Source organism: Trichomonas vaginalis, chromosome IV (assembly GCF_026262505.1).
Source record: "Trichomonas vaginalis G3 chromosome IV, whole genome shotgun sequence".
Lineage (NCBI taxonomy): Eukaryota > Parabasalia > Trichomonadida > Trichomonadidae > Trichomonas > Trichomonas vaginalis.
The window spans coordinates 2,338,716-2,353,913 of record NC_067206.1 but is presented as its reverse complement, the minus strand read 5'-3'; the positions used below and the strand labels follow the sequence as shown (position 1 = coordinate 2,353,913).

At 29.3% G+C, this 15,198-nt stretch overlaps 5 protein-coding genes and 3 pseudogenes across 8 annotated transcripts, besides 3 other annotated features; 2 read left to right on the top strand and 6 right to left on the bottom strand.

Moving 5' to 3' along the window:
* Nucleotides 1-60: 60 nt before the first annotated feature.
* On the bottom strand, nucleotides 61-768 carry TVAGG3_0014180 (RNA polymerase II transcription regulator recruiting protein; the record flags this gene model as incomplete). The annotated part of the gene is made up of 1 exon (XM_001579679.2): nucleotides 219-758. The coding sequence occupies one exon, from the start codon at nucleotides 756-758 to the stop codon at nucleotides 219-221; it is 540 nt and encodes a 179-aa protein (XP_001579729.1).
* A 476-nt stretch (nucleotides 769-1,244) lies between these two features.
* Nucleotides 1,245-2,340: a mobile genetic element.
* A 1,673-nt stretch (nucleotides 2,341-4,013) lies between these two features.
* Nucleotides 4,014-4,316: a mobile genetic element.
* An 8-nt stretch (nucleotides 4,317-4,324) lies between these two features.
* TVAGG3_0014150 (uncharacterized protein) lies at nucleotides 4,325-5,083 on the top strand (the record flags this gene model as incomplete). The annotated part of the gene is made up of 1 exon (XM_051219977.1): nucleotides 4,325-5,083. One exon carries the CDS (start codon nucleotides 4,325-4,327, stop codon nucleotides 5,081-5,083), a length of 759 nt encoding a protein of 252 aa, XP_051104963.1.
* Nucleotides 5,084-5,994: 911 nt separating this feature from the next.
* Nucleotides 5,995-15,198: part of a mobile genetic element that runs on past the window's edge.
* TVAGG3_0014140 (uncharacterized protein) lies at nucleotides 6,752-7,048 on the top strand (the record flags this gene model as incomplete). Its single annotated transcript, XM_051219976.1, has 1 exon — nucleotides 6,752-7,048. One exon carries the CDS (start codon nucleotides 6,752-6,754, stop codon nucleotides 7,046-7,048), a length of 297 nt encoding a protein of 98 aa, XP_051104962.1.
* TVAGG3_0014130 (uncharacterized protein) lies at nucleotides 7,554-7,913 on the bottom strand (the record flags this gene model as incomplete). The annotated part of the gene is made up of 1 exon (XM_051219975.1): nucleotides 7,554-7,913. One exon carries the CDS (start codon nucleotides 7,911-7,913, stop codon nucleotides 7,554-7,556), a length of 360 nt encoding a protein of 119 aa, XP_051104961.1.
* Nucleotides 8,336-9,866, bottom strand: TVAGG3_0014120 (annotated as a pseudogene). The gene has a single exon. A coding segment is annotated over exon 1 (1,531 nt).
* Nucleotides 10,304-10,969, bottom strand: TVAGG3_0014110 (uncharacterized protein; the record flags this gene model as incomplete). Its single annotated transcript, XM_051219974.1, has 1 exon — nucleotides 10,304-10,969. The coding sequence occupies one exon, from the start codon at nucleotides 10,967-10,969 to the stop codon at nucleotides 10,304-10,306; it is 666 nt and encodes a 221-aa protein (XP_051104960.1).
* Nucleotides 11,284-12,334, bottom strand: TVAGG3_0014100 (annotated as a pseudogene). Its single transcript has one exon. A coding segment is annotated over exon 1 (1,051 nt).
* Nucleotides 14,292-15,160, bottom strand: TVAGG3_0014090 (annotated as a pseudogene). Its single transcript has one exon. A coding segment is annotated over exon 1 (869 nt).

Genomic DNA, 15,198 nt, shown 5'->3' with positions numbered 1-15,198 from the left:
TTCTACTGCATTCAAATATCATAATTAATTCATTATCGAACAATCAAGATATAATTGTCGAGTACAAACGTTTTCCCATGAAGAAGAAATATTTTTTTGAGGGATAGTTTATTTTTCATGGTATGATTGTAAACTTTCCAATCAAAAAAAGAAAGGAATTAAATGGCGTTGGAAGATTATTAAGACTTTTTTGTTGGTTAAACTGTACTACTTATACTTCATACAAACCAATTGAAAGTCTCGCTAAAATCTTCGACTTCTGCTTTGAAGGGCTGGTCCAAGTTGAACCAGTTATTTTCAATTTCGCCAAATGCTTGGTCAAAAAAAACGAACTCTTCAGCTGTTGCTTGCGGTTCAGCTGGTGTAGGAGAAGGCACGCTTGGAGCTGGAGTTTCCATTTGCTTCTTGGGTTTTACTTTCTTAGATTTCTTTTTCAAGCTGTTTTGCATTCTGACGAGAACAGACCATCTATTCTTGGTTTCGATGTTGGATCTGGTACCCAAAAGCTTGGAAACGATAACCCAGTTGTGGCCATGCTCTTCAACGAGTTCTTTAAGTAGCCTATCTTCAGAAACTGACCATGGTTCATCATTCCTTGCTATTTTGAGATGTTTGTTGTAGCGATCATTGCATTGTTTTGCTGTTTTGTTTTTAAGTTTCTTTGCAATTTCAGCCCATGGAGCATCAGGGCTTCGTTCTCTCCATTTAAGAATCATCTGATCTTCTGCTGGCGTAAAGAAATGCCTTGTGTTACTCATTATCTCTGAGAAAAATGATGTGAAATAAAAAAATTTCCTCAATTGATACATTTTTTGAAAAGGTTCTCAATTTTTGATAATTTAAAATTTTAACGCCATTCAAAATTGCTTTTTGAAGGAAAACGTAAAAACGATTTTTTGCTAAAATTTGAGAATATTAGCTTAATACGAGGACACAATAATAATATTATTTGGAATCATTGAAAATTGGACAAATATATTGGCACAAAATTTGAATCAAATTTTTAGTATCATTAAGTATTAATTATAAACAAGAAAAATATATCATATTTTGTGAAAAATTTCAAACAGTTGTTCTTAGAGATTTGATCAATAAATCTTATATTTGATTGACAGAATACAATATATTAAAGTGGATCATAACTTTCTTAAAGATTATTTTTTGAATGGTGGTTTTTTATTACATTTTTTAGTTTAAAAATATTCAGTATTATACAATCTAGTAATTTTATTTCAAAGATTTAAGGGTCCACTGTAAAAATTGAAAGTCTCTCAAAATTAAGAGGCGATTTGCAAATAATCGTTATCGTCTTTTTTCGAAAATACACTTTTCCTAGTGTTCTGATTAATATTTTGTGAATGGAATAATGAAGTATATGTTTTTGTAAGATGGTAATATATTCTATCACTTCAAATCGGATAAAAATTGCAAAATCGGCGAGTTTTATAAGAACATGATTTTTTCGAATTTTTTCGCTTTTGGATGCGTGTTTTGAAAAATAGATATTTTCGAATTTTGATTTTATCTTAAGTATAAGTTTTATATTAGGAATTTTTTTGACCTATTTCCAATCATTAATTCCGATGTTTTTTTAGGAATTTATTTGAGAAGAAATTAGGAATTTCGCTTTTATGCTATTACAAACTAATATTATGATGCATGTAGTTTATATTCATTGAGGCCAATGCCGGGATATCTTGCATTAAAAAAAAATTCAAAGAATTGACAATTAGATAGCACAAATTTAATTCTCTAGACAAAGTATTATTGCTTATATATTCAAAACATTATCCTTAGTTTTGATATGTTGGCCAACAATTTTCGTGTTATTTTTTGTGTTTAAGCATAAATTATGTATTTACTTATGAAGGATAAGCATTTTATTCATTGTCATAAATATGCACCATAACAAATTGATAAAATTTTAAAAAATTGTGTATTTTAGCGGGTATTATTTTGGCCAATGCCCGTTGTTACAAGATTTAATATTAACCATATCAATAGCCGACTCAATGTAAAAATTTAGATATATTTTTTTTTTCATTATTCAAACTTTGATAAAGTTTAGTATAATGAATGATTTTGTTTCGTGTATGATACAGAAATGAAAAGCTTAATTAATATTATTTTGCATTTTTTCAAGAATGTTAGAGTATATCTACATTAAAAAATCAGATTCGAACTGCGATACTGCATCAAATTGATGCATATCTGATAAGGATCTCAAAAGAGTAAAGTTAATTTTTTTGTGCTTTTTTAAGTTTTGGGCCTTAGTAAAAACACCATCTTGAGCAATATTTTTGGGACGACGATAGGCCTTATTTGGCCTTACAGTGGACCCTTAAATTCAATTCAATTAGATTTGAATTCTAATTATATATATCATTTTATTTTTAAAATATATACTAAAATTATTAATGATTAATAATATTTAAAGTCTCGCTTTTTCAAATAATCAAATTGCTTTTTGAGAACGATTCAAAAAATTTTGTATAAATGTGAAAACTATCAATAGAGATTTGCTCATCAAACTCTATTATTATTAAATATCAACTTTAACATCTTTTCCGGTTTCGGCCCATCTAACTCTCAAAATTTTTACAATCTTTATTGCATTCTCGGCGCATTAACATTTATCATTTCAATTCAATCCATTCTTTCCTATTTCCAAATGGTTTTTATTTTTGCTTTCAAAAAGCAATTTCATTTACTTTCAAAATTTTGATCGGCTATCTTCCCATCTTCTATGTCTGTATTCATATAACCTCATTCACAATGAAAATTTTATATTCGTTACTATTTTGTGAGTGATATTTTTACGTCAGCACGTTTCTATAGTTTACTCCATCTTTAATTTTCACATAAATAATCTTTTGCAATCTTCTTATTAATATTTCTAATTTTTTTCGATAATCCACTTTTCATGACTATTTTTTTTTCTATAGATTCAACATAATATTTTTATCGTTTTTCTCAATTATCTGTCTATTTGATATTTATTATCTTATGATAATTAATTCTTTGTTGTTCAATTACCTCTTAAAGAAGAAGCTAAGCATTGCGAATTTATCCTCTCAAAAATCGATGACATTAACATACATATCATTCAATCAACCCTTTCGCTTTTACTAATCATTTCTAAGCTCATTTTTTAAATATAACAACGAAATTATAGACAGTAGTAGGATAGGAAGGGTTGTGTGACTTTTTTTGTTACATCTATATATCGACGATGCATTAAAATATATTTATTTATAAATCATTAAAAAATTAACATTAATTTTAAAATAATTTATTTTTTATCTTTTATAAAAGAAGCTATATATAGATGATGTCAGATATTCCGCGATTAATTAAACATTGTTTAAATCCTGAATGGGTTAAACTTCAATTTAAAAATGAAGATTGTGAATTATTAAATGAATATGAAAGCCAAAATAAGCTAATGAGGTATAAATATAATGATAAAGAATATTTAATTTCATGGAATCAATGGAGTCATAATCAAAGACCTCATAAACGAGAAGAAGAAATTGAAAATAATGAAATGGAAATCATTGATGACATTAAAGAGGATGGAATTCCTAAATTTTGTAGAAAAACCTTTAGAACTAAGTTAGGAGCATATAAACGTAGAGTATTAAATCCTGAATATCTTAAACATTTATTTAAAAAGGAAGACTGTGAATTATTAAACGTTAATGAATATGAAAATGCTAAATCAAAACTGAGATATAAATATATTGGAAGTGATGAAAGGTGTAAAGATAAAGATAAAGTTTATTCATTTTCATATAATAACTGGCACACGTTAGGGATAAGAAAACATTTAGGAGATTATGGTAAAAGTTCCGAATTCTTCAAATCTAGTATGTATGAGAGAGTAAAAGAAATCAGATATAATTATTTTCATGAATAAAAAATAAACTTTAAAAATTCATGTCTTACATTTTTGAATAATTTATTTTTATTTTGTATGAAATGAGCGTCAAAACTAACGACGTTAAAAAATTGGGATTCACAAATGAGGAAATAAAGGATATATTAGATGAGATGTGTTATGAAGTTAGTAAATATTATTTAAGAAATTGTCAAAAATTTGCTGAGTTATTAAATGATTTAGATTATGATGGAAAAATGAATAAAGATGATGTTATAAATTTCTTATATCCTACATCTGAAGAAGAAAAACCAAAAGAACCTGATGTTTTCCCTGAATATTATGAAGAACGGATTAAAGATGATGATGAATACGATGAAATTGAAAAACTGAAAAAAATAAGAGATGAAATAGATGAAAAAATTAAGGAAAAAGACTAAAATAATGAATGCACAGAAGGCACGCGTTGCATGTATGTCAAATAAGTTTAAAAACATAAGAGAAATAGGTGAAGATACATATCAAGTGATGCTCAAAGATAGATTTTATAGATGTGATACATGTTTACAAGAGGCATTCTTCACTTTAGATAATGCTAAATACTGGTATTTAGTTTTCATTTATGATTTTATGTATAAATGCATGGATGTTAATCGTTTTCATTTCATTGAAGGTGATACTGATTCATCTTATTGGGCAATCGCTGGCGACCCAAATCTTCCTAACACTCAAGCATTTCAAGCAATTGTTACCGATAAACAATTTTATGATAAAAACATTTTCAAATTCGCACCTTTTGATTTCTTCTGTTTTGATGAGAAATTTAAACCTAAATTAAAGAATAAAGCTGAAGAAAAAGCACATGAGAAAAAATTATTGGGTTTAGCAATTGAGAAACAAGGTGATAACATGGTTGCTTTATGTCCTAAGTGTTATACATCATTCAACGGTTCAATTGATGGAAGTGATTTTAAAAAGATTGCACAAAAAATGAAGGGTGTTAGTTTAAGACAAAATAAGCAATTAACACCTAAAAAATATTTGGATATAATAAATGATAAAGTGATATTTGATGGTCAGAATATTAATTTACAACTTAAAAACGGGTCAATGACTCGCTTAACAATCGGTAAGACTGCATTAACAGGAGCACACACTAAGGCTGTATGTTGTGAAAATGGATGTTGTATGCCATTTATTTAATACAATTTAAAATTTTATTCTTAATGAAATGCCACAGAAGAGACAAAAGGAACCGTTAATAATGGTTTTGATACTATGATTCAAAAAGAGGTGGGCACCCTTAAAACATTGATTTTATTTTTATATAAATGGATAACGTAGATTTAAAAATTTTAATTGCTGATTTAGTATTTAATCAAAATTTTCTTGATTATTATGATTTAAAAGCATATCTCCAAAAATATGATAACAATATAACGGGTGATGATATGGAATATTATTATCCATATTATAAAAATGAAATTTTGAAATATCATGATAGAATAATTTCTAAAATTAAAGACAAAATTAAAAATAATGAATATTCAAAGGGAAAAACTAAATCACAACTTAAACAGTTGAAAGATTTCAAAAATAAAGTATTAACAGAAGAAGATATTGATGAATTATATAAATTATATAATCCTGAGCCGCAAAAGCCAAAGGAACAAAAACAAAAGGTGCAAAACGCCCAGGTCCTTCAGACCATAAATGAAGCACAAGCTTTAATTTATGATTCATTAGTTAAACCATATTCCGCCCGACTTTTAAATGAAGATCAACTTTTGGAATTCATCCTTCAACATAAACTCGAAGCGGGAAAGTATATCAAACCTTTATATACAGCATATTTAAAACAAATGAATAGAATACATCCAGAATTAATGAAGGGGGGAATGAAATCCAAAATCAAAGCAGATAAAATTAAACCACTTGCAACACCAAAACCTCCAACGACAGTACCTCCTCCTCCTTCAGTTAATCCTTCATCATTCACTTTATTATATCCATTTCAAACATTAAAGAAGCAAAAAGATTTTAAAAAGGATTTCAAGATATTAAATAAACCAATTGACCCAAAAATTCAACCGTTAAAGGAAAAATTTAGTCGCCCTTCATTTGCACCATATCCATATTCATACGAAATCGATCATCTGGAATATTCAAAAGGAAACGTTACTTATTTATTTGCCATTAACATTAACACTAGATATTTATATTGCATTCCAGTGAAAGGGAAAACAGAACAGGAAACAAGAAGAGCTATACAATACTTACTAGATCATGAAAGAGTAGATAATATCAGGGGTGATGGTGATAAAGGATTTCAGGCAACTATGACTCATTATTTCCCACAAATTAATTTTTTCTTTTCATCCTCTCCATATACGTTTCATAATAAAATAGTTGATGCGGTAATGAGAACTCTTAGAGATGCGTTAGGGGTTAACGGTCAGATATACTGGGATGGAAATCATGACTCCATCATACAACAGTTAGTATATTATTACAATAATACATGGCATAGAACAATAAACATGAAACCAGTGGAAATGAAAAATGATATTTCAAAAGAATGGGAATATATTAGAAAGCAAATGGAAAGGTTGAATGATGTTAAACGTGAACAAATTAATTCGGGGCTCATGAATTTTAAACAAGGGGATAAAGTTTTGATTCATCTCGATTATGGAAAAACTGATAAATCAATGACAAAAAGAAGACGAAGATTTGACACAATAGCTGAATTTGTTAGATATATTAACGGCAATGCATTAGTTGAAGTTGACAATAAATTAATAGAAATTCCAATTTATTTTATTACCCCATTATATTTAAATAATATTTAATTTTTTTAATTCGTAAGAAATGAGTGACAACGAAGCAGCCAAGAGTCCAGACGATGAATATAAAAAGAAACTAAACAGAATTAAATCAAAAATATGCTATTACAAAAAGAAGCCGCAATGCGGTGGGGTTGATGCCCATAAAACTAAAGTAATTGAAAACGATAAAGAGAAGAAGGAAATAATTGAAAAGTTAGAAACTTACCGTTCAATCCTTAAACTGAGTGAAGCAAAAATAAAAGAATTTAATAGAATAAATAAATTGATTGGAAGAGATGAATTTAATAAAGATGAATTTTTAAACTCAATCCAAATTTAATTTTTATTCTTCTTCGACAACGTCTCTCTTTCCATCATTACTGCATAACCACATTTTCTCAGTTTTAGTGGTTTGTTATTTTTAGCAAGTTCTCGCATCATTTTTATCGTTTCCTCCCTTGTTATGATTCGTGGTAAATTTTGAGCTTGTGGGGTATCCATTTATGATAAAAATAAAAATTTAAATTATGCCATTCTAAAGTTTGTGACAACATGACATTTTGACAACACAGGAGGAAGGTATTTATGAATTATTTTTGAAGAACTGAAGGTGCTACCATGTTACCATGTGCTACCAGGTTAATTAACTTCTCTGAAAAAATGAGACAACATGACATTTTGACAACACAGCAGGAGGAAGGTATTTATGAATTATTTTTGAAGAACTGAAGGTGCTACCATGTTACCATGTGCTACCAGGTTAATTAACTTCTCTGAAAAAATGAGACAACATGACATTTTGACAACACAGCAGGAGGAAGGCAAAAATAAATTCAAATCATACTTTATAAAGCATCATTTACAGGTATTTCATCGTCAGTAAATGAATCATCATTATCATTTGGTTCAACCTGTTTATATAATCCTTTCATTTCTTCTTTCAAAACATAACACCATGTTTGTTTATCGTCTATTCTTCTATGTTTCCTATCACATTTATCCTTAATGCTCATTTGAAAATTCTTGTCTTTCATGTCTGATGGTTTGCAGAATAGAGCATTTTTACACGTCATACCTGCACACAATTCATCATAATGTGTATTTATCCATACATCTAAAGGATTTGTTGATAATTCTATTAAATCTTGTTTGGCTTCAGTCATCGGTATGATTCGTACATTAAATGATGAAAGGTCATATTGCATAAAATATGTTAAAAGGTTATCATAAAATTCCTTAGTGCATGAATCCATTAAATTCTTGAAGTAATCAAATTGACCCTTGAATTTACCATTAACTCTTAAAACTACGTATCTTCTGTCTCCAACTTCAATTTTGACAGGGTAGACGTTATTAGTTACGAAAATGAAGTTTGCAACGTTCTAAGCAGTTCTTCTGGGTTGATTCTTTTCATTAATTCTAATCTCATTATCCGTAATAATTGATTTCAAAGCGTTGAAGTTTGCGAGTCTATCTTCACCTACATTCTTGAGTTCATTAAGTACAAGAAGCATTTTATTCTCAACTACTGAATTGAAATTACCCGTTAGCTCACTTATTTCAGTAATGTTTTTACATGAATAACCGGCGAGAAGTTCAGAAATAATGTCTGTAAATCTGTTTTTACCTGTTCCCTGAAGTCCTTTCAAAATAATTGCTGTTTCATTCTTGATTCCAGGATGTTGAATCATTGATGCAATCCAGCCGAGAAGGTATTTATACACTTCATCGTTATTATCACAAATGGCTTCTTTAATGAAATTCATAAACATCTCAATTTTTGAGTAATCAGGCTTTTCGAGAACGTTGTATTTATAACCTTGAAACGTTGAGAAAACATCTGGAGAATCAGATTTAAAGCAAACACCCTTAACAGTTAATGAAGACAATTGATTTAGTAGTACATCCCATGCTGTTATTGTTTTACCTTCTTCTTTAAATAATTTAATCATTTTGAGTGACTCTTTCATGTTTGATTGAAGAACGAATGATATTTGATTCATTTTGTCGTGGATATTATAGTCCTTTTGAATGAAGTATTTGTTTCCACAATCTACAAAACGGATTACACGTGATAAATCCTCAATTACTTCAGAACTGTTTTTATACTGATGATTTTCAGCCTTGCGTCTAATATCTGTTATCAAAAACGAGTCATCAAGTTTTATATCAAATGTTATTTTTGGCTTACGTAATAAAGGTAAAACGTATTCATCATAATATTCCTTTTGATAAAGTTTTAGAATCTTCACCAAAACAAATGGAGAAGTCATTAAATGTGCATATCTACTACGTGCTTTTTCAAAATTACTTTTTGCATTTTCAGTTAAATTGCAGAAGTTATAAACGTTATCGTAGGCTTCATTAATTAAATGATTAGGTAACGAATTAATTGCTTGAAACAGTGTGAATAATGTAACTTCTTTTTCTAAATTCATGTTTCCACCGTCATTATGTACTTCAAAATCACTGATGCCATCAACTATGCTCTGGGCAAGTTTATCGTCAATGTGTACATCTTTGTTTTCATTCATGATAGTCTTTATTTCTTCGTTCTTCTGTTCAACTCTTACCTTAATATTCAAATCATTTAATATATCATTCACTGTTCTGGTTATGGTCGAGTCATAACTTCCACGAATGAATGAGTATGTATTGATTGGTTCTGTTGCATTCTTGCGAACTCTTGAATCAGCCATAACTACTAAAGAACGCTTTGATTCATCCATTGAAGTCATTATGTCAATATCATAATCATTGCAGGAATAACATTTAATCATTCTGTTCGAGGTTGAATAGAAGAAATTAGTGTTGCAATAAATGTGAAGACCTCCTGAAGCGGTTTTAACGATAACATCTTTATCCGAAAGTTTTGATAAAATATCTTTTCTAACTGTTTCTTTAAGTTCATCATTGTATGATTTATTGATATCAACATCTATAATCGTTAAATTTGAAATTTTATTTACTAATAAAGCCATACCAGTTTTCCTTCCTCTTCCTCCATCATGTTTGAGGTAGTTATGTAAATCAATCTTGTTTTCACCAATTCTTTCGTTGAGGGTTTTAGTTTCTGCCACAACTAATTCCTCAGCTAATGAATCAATAACTTTTTCATCAGAAACGATATAGTTGCTGTTGTTGTTTGTTGCTGTCATTTATATAGGAATAAAAAAATAAAAATAATTTTAAAACTAACATTATTTTTGGGTCATTTACACTCATTACGATGAAGTCATGACAAATCATTTCCAGGACTGTTGTCAAAATGTCATGTTGTCTCATTTTTTCAGAGAAGTTAATTAACCTGGTAGCACATGGTAACATGGTAGCACCTTCAGTTCTTCAAAAATAATTCATAAGTGCCTTCCTCCTGTGTTGTTGTCAAAATGTCATGTTGTCTCATTTTTTCAGAGAAGTTAATTAACCTGGTAGCACATGGTAACATGGTAGCACCTTCAGTTCTTCAAAAATAATTAATTATTGAATAACCTGAAAACATGAGACTTTGTCTCCGGACTCTTTGAGTCACTTAACGTAAACATTAACGATAAAATATATTTTTGGTCGTTTATGACAAAAATAAATGGTTCATTTACTCACAATATTTTTGTACAAAACGACCCCAAGCTTTTAACTTCTTTTCTGCAGCTTCTAATGCTATCTTAGCGAGTTCATATTCTCTAAATTCTCTCTTTAAATTTTCTTGTTCCCATTGGTCTAGTTCGAATGGAGAATCTCTATAACCATAACATAACTCACGTTCATGTTCTAATTGTTTTTCGCACATTTTTCTAACTTCTTGTTCGAACAAAGGTTTAGCATTCTCTACTGTATCTTCGAGTTCTTCTTCATCTAACTTCTCATGAACTTTCTTGTCTATGGAGTCCATAATATCTTTGACATAAAATGCATACTTTACAGAGCACCATTCAGCAACAAAATGAACGAGGTCAGGATGTATGTAAATACCTTTGAATTCATTTATAACACCCTTTGTAAGCTCATAAAATGCTTGTTTTGAGGTCGAGCCACTTTTGGCTCCACCGTATTCTTTCAACCAAAACTCAAGAATTTCCTGCATTTTAGCACTATTGAGAAATCTGTTTAAATGGTTTAACTTTCCCGCTTCTCTTGCCATCTTTGTTGCATTAATGTAACCATCCTTGTCTCTACGTAAGACTTCAATACCGTTATAAGTGCCTTTTGTGAATGTTTCGCCATTAGATTTGTTCGTAAATGTTTTTGATTCGACTGACATTTCTGTTCTTACATACAAAATAAAAAAATAAAAATAATTTTAAAACTAACGTAAACATTTATTTCCAGGAATGTTGTCAAAATGTCATGTTGTCTCATTTTTTCAGAGAAGTTAATTAACCTGGTAGCACATGGTAACATGGTAGCACCTTCAGTTCTTCAAAAATAATTAATTATTGAATAACCTAAAAACCATTAACGTAAACATTATTTCTGCAGTTCATCCATTACTTCATTACCTAATTAATTACAGACATAAAATATATTTAGTTCATTCGGTAAGCCTAAACCCTTTGGGTCAAGTCTCAAGCACATTCAATGAACGCGGTACCATGCGAATACAGTCACAAATGGTGGCATGTAATCTTTACCCGAGCCTGTTGGATTTGTTGTGAAAGTGTGTGAATGATTTCCTGCGGTTCCACAGAAAATACCTGTGCTTGAATCTACTGGGTCAGTTGTGATATCATATCTATTCATTCCCCATCTATCCGAACCCGCTGCAAGATTTGTATAACCTCTTTTTGTTATTGAATGTGAATGATTTCCTGTTGTGTTTGTAGTTCCTGTATGAGTGTGCGGTGGAAGGTTTGCTTCTTTAATTTTCTTCGAACCTCCTGTTTGCTTTGAATATCTAGCACAGTATAAGAATTTATCTACAATCTGCTTCCACATACCAAAACCTAAAACTGTTGATGGATTTGTTGAGTTCATTGACGTATAAATAGAACCAACAGGATATAATGTTTGAAGAATTTCATTTTTCATGCTTGTAATCACATCATTTACTTCCGACTTCTTTGCATAATTTTCATCAACATAAGTTTTATCTGCTTTAAGGTCTAAACATCCTGAAACCCATCCTGTATCAGCTTTAACTTTAAAAGTCTCATGTCCATTCATGATACCATTCAACCTTTTCTTTAATTTCATTATCTTTTTCATCAACATAAACCAAATTTGCCTTCTTATAACTCACTATCCACATATTCTTTATCCGCCTTCTTCATTATGTCATTTAGGAAACCTTCTATGAATTCCTCATTTAAATTAAATCTTCCAATCTTCAAAATTTTAGGAAATGCATTTAATGCGTAATATCTCTGTTCTTCTGGTGGAATTGATGTTATATCATCCTTTATTCCTTTAATTTTTGAATTCATAAATAAAATTTCTTTTATATTTGATATCACTGCACCACCTTTGCAAACGAATTCGAAATGTCATTTTTCAATACTATCTCCAAATCTCCATATTTCAACCTTTGCGTTTGTTCTGCCATCTTTGAATTATATGCATATATGGCGTATTTAATGGTCTGAAGGACCTGGGTGCTTTGCGCCTTAAGTTGTTGTGGTTTAATCATTTATTATGATTTAAAAATAAATATTTAATCCGTTATCTCATCAGCTATTTTCTCTATTTGAAATTGCCATAATATTTCATTCATGAATTCTAAATCACAATCAAATAGGTCAGTTATTCTAAATTTAATATTTGATAAATCTTTTGAATGAAGAATAAATGAATTCCCAGATAATTGAAACGGATATGATAAAGAAAATGTGTTTAAGTTGATGGATAAAATGTTTTGTATTGATGGGTAAGAGTTAGGGTCTAATGTTTGATGTGAAAATCTCATTGGGGTATTAACTTTATCACATTTGATTAAAATGAAATTGGAACCAGTGTCAGAATACAAAACATCCCCAACATCTTTTTCAAAATTTAATATCCCCAACAATGAACGAAGATGAGGAGTACAAAATTTAATTTTCAGCGGAAATTTAATAAGGTTATTTATTTCATCAAGTTCAAAAAGTTTATCAGGTTTTGATTTAAAATTTTCTTCATACCATACGATAAATGATTCATTTAAATAACTTAAAATCATGTTAATATCCCATTTCGCTATCACATTATTTATATACATATCATACGTTTTTTCAAGGTCATCTTTAATAAATGATATATAATCTGAAGGGTCTAAAAGAATGGGATTAAATTTACCACTCACAGAAACGAGAGTAACATTATAAATTCCGCTAACTGTTAAATTTAATTCACAGTATTATTCGAAATAATATTGATAATTGACATTTTTATTACGATTAAAAATATGGTAAAGCGTTATTTTCCAGTGATAAATAAAACTAGAATAAGATTACCTCAAGAATTCATAAATTCAACGAATAAGAAATTCATTCATGTTATAAATTTTAGTGTTTTCAGAAAATATGAGTCAATGTCATATTCATCAACAGGTTATATTTCACTTCATTCAAATTTAGTTCAATCAAACCCATATAATGACCATTTCATAAGATTTTCAGATGGTATTAAAAATGTAATTGATAGATTAAAATATGAACAGATTGACAATATCGAATTTTTGGAATTTTGGTTTAAATATCCCGATGGAAAAAAGATTGAAGTTAAAGATAAAGCTGATACTATAACAAAAACAATTACAATGACCGATCCGGATAGTGGGGAACAAAAAGAAATAAAACAAACGATAGAAACTGGTGAAAGGTCAATTATTATTGATTATGATTCAAAGGATTATTATTCGATAATGTTAATGCTTGAATATTAAATAGCCTTAACAAAGAATTTTTCAAGTGATATTTTATATTCATCAACTATTTTATTATAAATATCATTATATGTTAAATGAAGTTCAGTTGTTGTTCCGTTCTTTGATATCTTAATTGTGCTAATATCCTTTATAGGATTTATTTTTGCAACTGTTCCGCAGCATGAAACCTCATCATCTATGAAAAATTGAATCTTAACGTCTGAATCTTGAACATCACAAAGAATGGCGATAATGTGAATTAATGATTCATAAGGTAAAATAATTAAACCGGATTGGTCAATTAAATTTATTATTGAATCATAATTATTAATTATTATATCACGGTAAATTTTCATTAATTCAGAATTAATGTCTATTTTATATGGGTTCTCGATGTTTGATGAAAGAGGTGGGGGTATGTTGGATAAGTGGGAATTTCAACAGGTTCTTTACCGGTTCAGATAAAATGATTGGGTCTCCATTCTCATGGTTTTCTTCATTCTCCTCATTCTTCGGTAAGTCACGAGTTAATAAATTTGGTTGAGTTGCTGACCTTGTTAATTCAGGGCTAACATTAACTTTAACATTTTGAATAATTCGTGATTTATCATCATTTACGTTATAACCAACCGTAATCTCTGCTTTTGCGTTAGTGTTCTTTTGACTAGTGAAACGTCTTCTCATTTATATCGAATAAAAAAATATATTTAAACTTTTATTTTGCTGGAACTTTTGAATCTATTATTCCCTGTATTTGTTCATGAAGTTGATTTTTAGCTTTTCATCGAAATTAATAGACCGAATATATTCATTAATTGCATTCTTATAATCATCTGATTTCTCAAATTTTCTTTTATCTGATTCCTTAACTAAATCATAAGTTAAACCTCGTTGCTGATATAATGGTTTCTTAATTAAATCTTTGAATGCTTGAGATAAAGCACCTGATGCAATTCTTGCTACTATAATTGGTTGGAATTGCTGTTTAAGTTCATCTTTAACATTTGCGAAAACTGGATCGAATAAAGCAACTTTAAAGAATTTCTTAGCTGAAATTTCAGGTCTAATATTTGCATATTGACCATCAAACTGGTTAGAATATCGTGGTAATCCATCCGGTCCCTCTTCAATAGCATTTAATTCTTCATTGAAATAAGAATATGGATTATGACGGTATGAATTAATTGGACCATTTTCACCTTCTCCAATGTATTGTTTAACAGCTTTTCCATTTTCATCAAATTGCATAGGATAACGTTCATTATATGCTTTACGTTTAGGATAATCAGTTAGTTAATTTATAACCATTTATGACTTTAATATTACCTTGACCATCAGTAACGAAAACTTCATTTATACCATCAGGTTTTCCATTTGGACCCGTAATGTCTGCTTCGTGTGCTTCCCAATTTGGACCATGACGTTTGGCATATGCTTGAGCTTCTGGTAATGTTAAAACGTTTCTCATTTGTTTAACATCTTTTTGAAGACCAGCAACAATATGAACTAATTCTTTCATTCCATCAGGAACTTTCATAGTTCTATTATATGCACCCTTTTTGTTTGTCCTTGTTTTAATGGAACCTGTAGAAGATTTGCTATTTCTGTCATGTTTAATTATAAATAAAAAATAAAAATTAATTATAAAA